This window comes from Centruroides vittatus, unplaced genomic scaffold, assembly GCF_030686945.1.
Source record: "Centruroides vittatus isolate TY-2023 unplaced genomic scaffold, ASM3068694v2 contig_347, whole genome shotgun sequence".
Lineage (NCBI taxonomy): Eukaryota > Metazoa > Arthropoda > Arachnida > Scorpiones > Buthidae > Centruroides > Centruroides vittatus.
This window is the reverse complement of record NW_027122171.1, coordinates 2,165,352-2,176,204: the sequence shown is the minus strand read 5'-3', so window position 1 is coordinate 2,176,204 and position 10,853 is coordinate 2,165,352. Positions and strand designations below refer to the sequence as shown.

The following is a 10,853-nucleotide window of genomic DNA, read 5'->3' as shown; positions in this document are numbered from 1 at the left end:
TCCTGATTTTTGTTTCTTGGTGTTTCACATCAACCGAAATCACACAATCACAAATGGAACAGCAAAGAACTTTTCCGTCTGTGCATATGCCTTCGTCTTTAAACTTATTTGCTAAAATGTTCAGTTTAGATGCGGACAATTTTGCCATTTTTTAATTTCGCTGACACCGACCAAAGGAAATTAGAACTGTTGCACTTACAAGTCAAGGTAAGGTGACCTCAATACAGAATTTTCTAGATTGTTCTTTTCTTAGAAAAGAAAATACATGTTGCAGATTTTCAGTGAATCTGTTTACATTCTTAAAACAACCTAAGGCTTAGTTGTTTAGTCCAGAAAATTCTGCGTTTCTCCTTTTCTCTCAACGAAAGAAAAAAGTAAGCTAATTGTGAGGCCCAGAAATAAACCCCCAAAAGGGATATGTACAAGTTTGTTAAGTCAAACCGCGAAGATGATAACTTTTATAAGTGTCGAGTCGGCGACACCGGACTTTGATGTCGACGCTCATAACGAGTAACGGGAAAAACAAAATTTTAGGTAAAGAAAATTTAGAAAGAAAAATATTAAAAATTAAGACGCAGTTTAGAAAGCAAAACGAAACCTGAAAGAAAAAAAAAAAATATCAAAATGAGCGTTGGTGTCGTAGTCAACAATTAAACGCGATCATAGTCTAAAAGACGGTGTCGGATAAACCTTCTCTTGTCGACCTTTCCTGCGACCTAACGAAGCTCCATTTACACCTGGAGACAGGTGGGAAACCAATTGGAAGTGAGGAGGAGAAGAGTTAGCCAATTAGCAATGATTCGATCCCGAGAAAATTATAAAGCCTCCGATGTCAAGGACAGAAGAGCTTCCTCTAGACTACCTGTTGTGTTCGTTCACCTCCAATAGTGGTGTTTCCGTTCATCTTTTGTGCACCGTCTCTTCAGAATTTCGAACTTTTTACTTGACGTTGCTACAGGGCCCCTACAGCATAGGACCAGACTGAAACCGAAAACCACCTAAAGCTCTGAACTCAAGGACCATTGCTAAATTTATGTAAGCATTTACGACTAAAATAAACGGTTTCTATGTGAAACGCTTGTTTTTCTGCCTCCTCAAAACCGCCACCCACATGCGAATAGCCCTTAGCCATCCCGACGGTTGGGAATAAAAACTCCCCCCATTTCGGCGAACTTACATAATTATCATATTTTTTTTCCTCAGCACATGTGATCTGGTTTAACAAATTTGTTTTTCCCCCTTCAAGTGAATGAATAAAAACCACCAAAAAAAAAAAAAGAGATAATTGTCAACATATTTTTTGAAAATGTAAAAAAAAGGGAGAAACTGGGTGCAAAATATATAGTTTGGGTGCTAGTCACTGTTTTGGGAACAGGTTTGCGATTTGGGTGCTAAACAATTTGGCAATGAGTGGGCCTACTGCACTAAAACCAACTTAGTTTGTCTTTTTACACTCTGCCTCTTTCAAAAATAAATGTGTGTACAAATGTGAAACCTTCTGCAATATGCAAAGCAAAAAACTTTTATATATTTTTTATAAGCAATTATTAAAGCTAAAAATAAAAAAAAAAAAATTCAGCAATGAGTTGCTTAATTTTCCCTGCGACATTTGGTGGCGCCATCTGTTTTCAAATTTTATTTTTAAAAACATTTAATATTTTCAACTATTATAAAATGGCACAAAACTTAAAGCTTTGGTAGGGACAGGTTTTATAAAAAAATTCTAAATGCTAATAACCAGTAAAATTGTCATTAAGTCCGACCCTACTGGAGATACACACCACCCCTTTATCTCCCCACTCCCTCGACTTTTAACCACCAAAATTGAAGTGCATCAATCTCCCTGCAAAATTTAGAAATTTTCGGCAAAAATCCCAGGAGTTATTAAGCTTCAAACAGGGTGAACAAAATCGTGCCCCCATCTATACATTTTTTTTATTTTGCATTTCTTGACGCTTAAATGTTTCCTTTATTCAAAAAGTAAAATCCTGGGGTGATTTTTGACTGATCGTCATACTTTTTTGTATTTCTTTGTTATCAAAATTATAAATATTGGTGTTTAAAGTAAGAAAGAAAAATGAAGTACTGTTAACTGGGATATCAAGATTTATTATCAAGTGTAAATTTAAAATTGTTTTAATACATATTTAAAACTATTATAACCAGCAATTATATATACTTTACAATATGAGTAATATACTTTAAGTATATGCTCTCCAACCTCAAATCAGTAGTATCTTGTTCCTGTACCTTGTACTTTTCCCGATGACAATAGAGTCGTGCCAGTCATCAGTCTAACTTCTTTTGGGGAAAAATTTTTGAATTGAAATAATGTGACTTCTGGTGGTGCAGCACAGACTGGAAGTTCATATTTAGTTAATTGGGCCTCCTGCCCCTATGCTTCCCGTATCTGCTCATAACTTTCATCTGTCTAACTCCGTTCTTGAGATTAAGAAAGAAAGTGCTGTCAGTCTGTCTGTCCTTCCTTTGATATTTATAAGTATAGAATTTTTTCAAATTGCAACCTAATAGCTTCTTGCACTGTGTTAAAGAGTTCCTGAATTGTCTACTTTTTATGTAACTTTTACTATGTCCTTTAAATAAAAAGACCCAAAACTTCAAAATTAGGATGTATTTGCAAGAGAAAATAGTTCTATTTAAGAATTTTACAATTTTACAAGTTATTTCACTTATTTTAGTTTTTCAGATGATTAAATATACTAGAAAATAACTTAAAAATGCTTATTTTTAATGAAAAAAATCAATTAATTTTTTATTTTAATATATTTTCTAATAGACAAATCATTACTTCAGTATGCAAAATGAATTTTAGTTTTATTATTGTCCAAGACAAATTAAAAAGGGTGGTTAGTGAATTTATTTATTTGTCATTATCATTGATTAAATTTAGTCAACATTTCTTCTTTGTTTTTAGATAAAGTAAAAATTTCTTGGAAAAATCTCTTTCCAGTACTTTATAGTTTAATGGTAATTAATGAGAGAATCATTGATATAAGAAATTTATTTGCAATTTACTAAATAAAACTAACATTTAATTTTTTATAAAATTCTTCAAAATCCATCTCTGCTTTCAAAATTAAGCTTTTTGCCATTTTATAATACTTTATTAAAAACCTTTTTATATTTTTAACTATGAAAACAGATGGCCCACCAAATGTTGTCAGAAAAGTTAAGCAACTTGTTGCTGGATTTTTAATAATACAATTAAAGCAAAGGCTGAATTGCCCAGCGATCAAGATGACAAGGTCGAAAAAACACCAGGAATTTTTTGGTGTGTTGGTCTGTCCCTCGTCACCTGAACACACAATGGACTTGCTAAAAAAGGTCCTCTTAGTGTCTGCAGGGTAAAGTTTAAGAATTATGTTTAATTATTTGAGTTAATCACATGTTTTTTATTGTTATGCTCAACTTTTTTAAAAAATTCTGGAGAAAATTTTTGAATTGAAATAATGTGACTTCTGGTCTGGACTGGAAACTTCATATATAATATATAATAATTATTAAGGGTGGGCCAAAAGTCACTTTACCATTTAAAAATGAAATAAAATAATTAAAAGCAAAAAAGTTATAAGTTTCTTTTAACATTATAATGCACTACACATCTTGGAGATTTTTTTGGCCTAAACATGAAAGATAACATCTTTTAAATGACCCCCCTTTTCCTCTTTACAAAGGTGAGCTCTTTCTATGGTTAAGTATCTTTTGGCCCACCCTCTATATATTCAGTCAGGGCCTCCTCCCCAAGCTTTCCATGTCTGGTCTCGACTTTCATCTATTTCACTCCATTTTCGAGATCAATGAAAGATGGACAGCCCCACACAATTTATAGGTCTGCAGACCTATAAATTGTGTGGGGTCAATCCATTAGGAGATTCGTTGTAAAAAATCTTTTGCCATTTTAATAATAATTAAAAATATATAAAAAGACTTGATTTTGAGGGTAGGAATGAGTTTCGTAAAAATATTGTATATGTTAATAACAAGTGATATCTTTGTTAAGTCCGACCCCCTTGTGATATGACCTTTATCTCTTCACCTTCTGGACCTTTAAGTACCAAAATTTAATAGCATTGATACTAATTAAAGTAAACAACCGTGCCAAATTTTGTTTGTTTGTCATTGTTACCTCATTCCAAGATATTAAATAAACGACACCCTCACATGTGCAAAATTGTGACACTTTTGGGTTTGGGAGGTCTCAAAAATCCTCCTCGTGTGTTATGTTTAGACAAAGGAAAAGCAAATAAAATGACAACAGTGGGTTAGAGAAACGTGAAAGCTATTTTATTTAGGAAAACGCAAAAAAAAAAAAGAAATATATTTTATGTACACATATAGAAAATATTGCATGGCAGTAGATGTACAGTTTACTAATTTGTAAATGAGGAAATATAATTGCATTTAAATACAATTGCATACTATTACAGCCGTACAGCAGTACTGGGAGGATGACAGTAAACGGTGCAAACGTATTATATAAATATAATGTGTGGACAAATGGTGAGTTGTAACAGGCTTTATATAAAAGAAAAGCATTGGACCAAATGGAAACCGGTAGAAAATGTTTCGTTTCGATCGACGTTTGGAAATTGTTGGCCCCTGAACTGTCCGGTCTTCCTCGTTCTATTATTTACAGGTGTCCTCTTTGCCTTTCATGTTTAAAACAGTCGTGGAAAACAATTCGCAACAGAGCTTACGACAATCCACACAATATTTCAAATTGTTTCTGACTTTACAGAAATCTTAAACCTGTCATGACGACGATAAATAAAGAAAATATAACTGACAGTGCCGACGAATTTAAAAGGAAGGGAAATCTGAGTAGACAAAGGCACTGTTTGGTCTCTTTAAATCACGTCACCTCACAATGCCCAAACTGATATATATTATATTCGTGTACACTTAACGAGTTCAAATGACAATAATATTGATTGCTTATAATTGTTGCTGGTCTATTTACGTTAATGAAAGTTTGAGTATTTTCATTCAATGGATAAAATTATTATTATTATTATTATTCGAGCATAGAAGGTATTTAATCGGATATGGTCTGGTTTGAGAGTGATTACGATACAATAAACAATTGGAAAAGAAAATTTCTCTTTGCCCCCAATGTTTTGGTGTTTATAGATTCTACAGAGTGGTGACAATGAATATTATTGCCATAACAATAACATGAACAAATTAAGTAAATTTGTGTATATTTAAAAAAATTATATGAATAAATAAATAAATATATATATATATTTTCTCTTTCGTGTATATTGAAATAAAGTTGACAGTGATTAAAACAATACTAACACTTTTTGATAAAATATATACATATTATCAACAATTTATCGGTACGTTGACTCATAATGTATAATATGAAACTCTATCAAATTTTATATGAGATAACTTATGAGTTTTTGATTATGTTGAATTTTTGCATCCATTCTAATATTATACCACACAAATCAGTTTGTAGATAACAGGTTTGGAGAGGATGGAGAGATCTCTGTTAATGTATTATAATAAAACTGTGTCTGCTAACGTTGCACATTAGAATTAGTGGTGTGTTTATTTTGGAAGACAAATTTATTTAAAAAAGTAAAAAATGTGATATGTTTTTACCAATGGGTTATATATGTTACAAAATTAAGAATTGAATGTATCTTTTGCTTTTATTAAAGCAGTAAATATTGTAAAAGATGTTTTCTATAAAAGTTGATATGTAAATAAGTAATATAAAATAACAGTGAATCAAATCATATTATTTGAGATCTCACCCATCCTCGTAAAAATTTTTATGTTTAAAATACTTCAACTTTTGAATAAAATTTTTTCCTTTTTTTTTTTTTGATGATATTTTTCCCTTTAACAATATGGTCATTAAAATTTTGATCTTTGATTAAAAGTGCAAATATACTTATTTAAAACATTAATAGTCAATACTTTTGATGAAATCAAAAACTCATAAGCTTTACTATTATACATATATAATCTCCATCGTTCAAAATGAAATATTAAAAATTAGTATTTGGAATTTATACATTTGTTATTGGTTGGGGAAATGTAAAAGAAATAAGAAGTACATTATTATAAAATATCGTGTAGCAAAGTCCTTCTAAAGCACCATGCTCCCTGTGAAAAATAGCAACATATATATATTCCTGGATGAGTTTTTTAAAATAAATACGGTGTGACTAGAGTTGTTACGATTGTCGTCGTTTCGTAGTTTGATTTGCAACGCAGGGTGGCACTTCTCTATTCCGATGCGCAGTCTGCAAATACTTATGTAATAATACTGTTTCTGTAATGCGTCAAAAGAGCCTGGAGCGTTTTCCTGAGATCGACCTTTCACCTCCACACCTTCAGGTGCCGCAGTGACAGTTTTTTAAATTTGGCCACCGCGGACTGTCCGTCCTTGTCATCGTCCGATCCTATTTCGCCCTCACTGTACACTTGTCTCTTGAGGAGTTTGATGTCGTCGGAACTTCCTTCCCTCGAACCGAATTTTTCGCTTTTACTTTTTGTCTTTTCGCTAGCGAAGGATGCATGATCGTACGAAGAACGTTTTATTTCTGAAAAGAAGAATCTTATATAATTTTAATTAAAATTTTAAATATTGTATATTTTCATTATTATTAACCTCTGTGTTTGGAAGGACTTTTTATTTTCCCTAGTCTTCCTAAGGGAGAGCTTCTACTAAGAGAGAGCCTCTTTTTTTCTTCTACTACCTAAGGAAAACATTAATAAATAAGTTTGAGTGTTTTTATAGTTGTGTTTCCTTTTATTAACTTCATTTGTATGCAAAAATGAGAATTAAAATAGTCTTACTTCTTCTCTAACTTTAAGTTCGAACCATCCCTTGGTATTCCATTTTGCCTGTGCCAAATATACGTTCTCGTTATCATCCAAAGTTCTTCTTTCGCGTTGAGAAGTTCGTTTGCGGACCGATCCGGTAAAAGTACTCTCGGCCACGGAGGGATACTCTAACTCTTCTACCAGGACAAATTTTGATGGATCTTCCATACGATGAGCTTTTAATAAAGCCTTAAAATAAAAAGTATTTAATTTATGTAAATATTTCTTTGTCTTTATTTGCTTCTGAAATTATAAAATAAGATAAAAATAACTAAGTAAAAAGTGGAGAAGCAATAATGTATGTGCATGGTAAGTAAAATGCTATTTTATTACACCAATGGGCATTACTGTAAGGGACACAAAAGTCAGAGAATTTGTGCAGATTTCGCCAGGGAAAGTCATAGGATTCAAAACAAAAATTTGAGTATGTATGTCTTAATAAATGTTTTAATATAGCCTCTACTTTTGCCACAGACTATGCCATGTTTGGAGGTCAACTTATATGTAAATCAGAATTTTGAGCTGAAAATCTTGAGAATATCTTATATGTTGTGCATGCTGGTGTACGCTGTAGTATACATGCCAATATGCCATAATAGAATACATAATATTAGTCTTAAGCACCATTACACTAAACGTCTTTTTAATGTTTCAAAAATTTGCATACTGGAATACTATGTAAACATGGGAATTTCTTTGACAGAATGCAGAAATTTTATTACAGATTCTGATTGTGCCAATCAAACAGATATCTCTTCTTGTCATTTTTCCATGTGCTGTACCTGCTTAGGCATTAAATTTCTTTGATAGCTGTGAAAATATCAAAGATGATTGTAGTCTGATTATCCTTCAATTTCAACAAATACAGCAAACCTTATTAGTTATAGAAATCATGAGGAGTAACAAAAGGTAAAGTTTAAAAAGATTGAGAATGACAGTATGCAATGGAAGAGAAATCATAAATTGTTTGCCCATTTCTCCTAAGTTTAAATATTTCTAAACAATAATTTGTTTAAAATTATAGAATGATTTTAAACCTAGAATAAATCATAATTTATTCTAGATCATTTTAAATCTATGCAGATGATATTTAAAAAGAAAGAAATTAACTAACCTGAGATAATATGTGTTGTGCTGTACTTGATGTTGGAGCTTTTAAAATTGCATAAGGCTGATCGGGTGATACGTTATATACACAAACAAGAAAAGTATCTTCGTCCTCGCCCCAATCGTGAAGTTCGTCTCCACTCATTTCTGCATCTAGTTTTTTCTGCAGAATGAATATATAAAAAAATAAGAATTTTCCAAATTTAATTTAAATAACAAAAAGTATATACTTACTCTCTCCTTATTTGCTGAACTTTGAATAGTGGTCATCCATGCTCGAGTACTTGGATCCTAATTAATTCCAAAGAAAGAAAGTATTAAGAATCTGCATTTCTGTCAATATGCAACAAATAAAATATTTCAAATTAATAATTTAACTGATACAGAGTCTTTATAATATAAAATAATCTAACTTCTTTCTACTTAATTTTGAAACAAATAAATACATTCATGAACTTAAAAACGATATTTATTTCATCATTAGAACTAATTCAAATCATATCAAATCTAAAAGATTATACTTTCGTCATCTTTGGAAATCATTCTAGGACTGAAAACACTCAGAAACAAAAACTAACATGGTCATGGTGTCACAGATTTTGATGACTTTTAACAATTTGAATGTACTGTATATCAAAAGTAAATTGATCCATGTTTCAGCATTTTGCTCAGTGGCCCTAGTATTCAAGGTATTAATGTTTAAAATTTGGACTATTAGAATATAAGTTATGGTAGCATAATAAGCTTGTGAATAATACATGGATTCAAATCACTGACTCTGAAGGTCAATGATTTAAAATAAAAAGTAATAATACATGGATTCAATTATATATATATATAATTTTTTTTTTACTTTAATATCTTGGTACATAAATGAGACAAGATAAACTTCCTGATGTTACATTTATTAAGAAATCACAAAACTATTATATATACTGTATATTTAAGCCAAGTATTTGAAAATAACAACAAAATGTTATTCTCATTAGAGTGTCAATGAAAATTGTCTTGCACAAGTGTCAAAGTAATTTGTCTATGCTTCTCTTACCAATTGTATGAGGAGATTTTTAGATACATCTTGACAGTTTTACTTTGTTTTGAGGTAGCTACTGTGTGGTTGCAGCTGTCTGTTGTATGTATGTATATATATATATATTTTTTTGGCTATTTTCTGCAGTGGGGTAAAATGGTTGGCAACCTGTCGAGTACACAGGAAGGGTATTTAAGGCAACGCCAACTGGCTACAATAATTTTTTTTCTTTCTCTCTTCATGAGACTGGTGAATCATATGGACTTGTGCAGCATTCTTTTCACGAAGACAGTTTTACAGGTGTGTAAAGTATGAATCGGAATCGAAATCCATTGACAATTTCTATGTCTCGGAAAAAATATGTGGGTTCCATATATATTTTAGTGCTTTCCAAGTGTTGTGTATCTCGCTGAATATATATAGAGAAACGTTATCATACATTGTGTAATATTCTTCTCTACTGTGGTTTCTTTGTTCTCATGATGAACTGGATTACGGCATGTTGAATCATCTGTGACTACAATATTGTAACAGTGAGAACTTTAGGTGCGTGTGAAATTGTATCTTGTGAACTTTATATATATATAGTTAAGTACAATATATAGTTAAGTACAAATAGTTATAGTTAAGTACAAATAAATAAATATATATATATATATATTTGTATCATTACCTCTATGTTGTGTATATAAACTTATTGTTAAATTGTGTCTCCTCCACACGTGGTAATTCACCTACCCTTACAATTAGCGAGAATATTAATTCCTGCAATTTTCCACACTACAATCAGGTGTGGCCGTCAGCCATATTTTGTTTATATGTATATATATAGTTCATAAGTTGTAAATACACATATATTTTCTATCTTCCTTCTTCCTTCATTTCTATTCTCTTATTTCCGTTCCTTTCTTCTTTGTCTAAACAATATAACCGTTATCGCTGGAGGGCAGGATTACCCCTTCTAAAAACTAAGGGGGAGTGTGAACAAAAGAAAAGAGGAAGCCCTGATGACTAAAGGGTAGAAGAACGACCACTTTTTGGCTGGACCTCGGAGGGAACAGACATCGTAGGCAGTGCTCCAGATTCGAGAGAGAGTGGAAGAAAGGAGACTGCGGCCAAGAGAGAGGACCTGCCAAGACCAGAGAACGAAAAAGGTACGAAGACACTGGGAGAATTGGAGATCCTAGACGTCGAACTGCTGGTTCAGTAGAGACAGAAAGGAGATCACGATTGTGAAGAACACAAATCATTAAGGATATCGACTAAACCACTTGGATCCCGGGTACTTTCTATCTGCCTTTCCATCTTTTCTTTACTTTCCTAGGTCTATCTGTTTCCTTTCCTTATTAGTTTTAAGATAGCTATAAGGTTAGTTTTAAATTAGTCATTAAGTTTAGTTTTTAAGTCGGGAATAAAAGTTTTGTTACGCGCGCGTGTATCATCGCTTGTATGCGAATAAGTGGCGACCCTCCCCTTTCCCCAGCGGGAATACTCACGTTGGGATTTTATTGTAAATACGAAAGAAAAGAACCATGTGCCGGGAGTAATAAAAGATTATTTAATTGTATACAGCAGTTTTTTTTTTGTTCATATTTGTAACGTTTATTTGCGGACGTACAATTCTCTCTGCACGAAAAACCACACAGGAATGAACACAAATCCACAATGGATATTTTGAAACCTTTGACAACGTAAATGTTGAGCATACATTTCTAAATTACTATGACAAATAAGATATGGATTCCTTAAAAGTTTATCACAAAATTTTAGAGAAGTTAAAATATTATAGAGACCAGCAAGTGAATCAATAAGCATGAAACCCTTTGGAAAGTTTTGGAGAAAAAATTAC

The 10,853-nt window shown here is 31.9% G+C and overlaps 1 protein-coding gene across 1 annotated transcript in view; it reads right to left on the bottom strand.

Moving 5' to 3' along the window:
• Positions 1-5,889: 5,889 nt before the first annotated feature.
• The window catches only part of LOC136974351 (1-phosphatidylinositol 4,5-bisphosphate phosphodiesterase epsilon-1-like), a 43,964-nt gene continuing 39,000 nt past the window's right edge, over positions 5,890-10,853 (bottom strand). The window contains exons 13-17 of the mRNA XM_067269204.1: positions 8,209-8,265; positions 7,982-8,137; positions 6,841-7,056; positions 6,653-6,740; positions 5,890-6,584 (exon numbers count right to left, since the gene is read on the bottom strand). Coding sequence (XP_067125305.1) covers positions 6,361-6,584; positions 6,653-6,740; positions 6,841-7,056; positions 7,982-8,137; positions 8,209-8,265 — 741 coding nt within the window. The 3' untranslated portion in view covers positions 5,890-6,360. The remainder of the gene's footprint in view (positions 6,585-6,652; positions 6,741-6,840; positions 7,057-7,981; positions 8,138-8,208; positions 8,266-10,853) is intronic.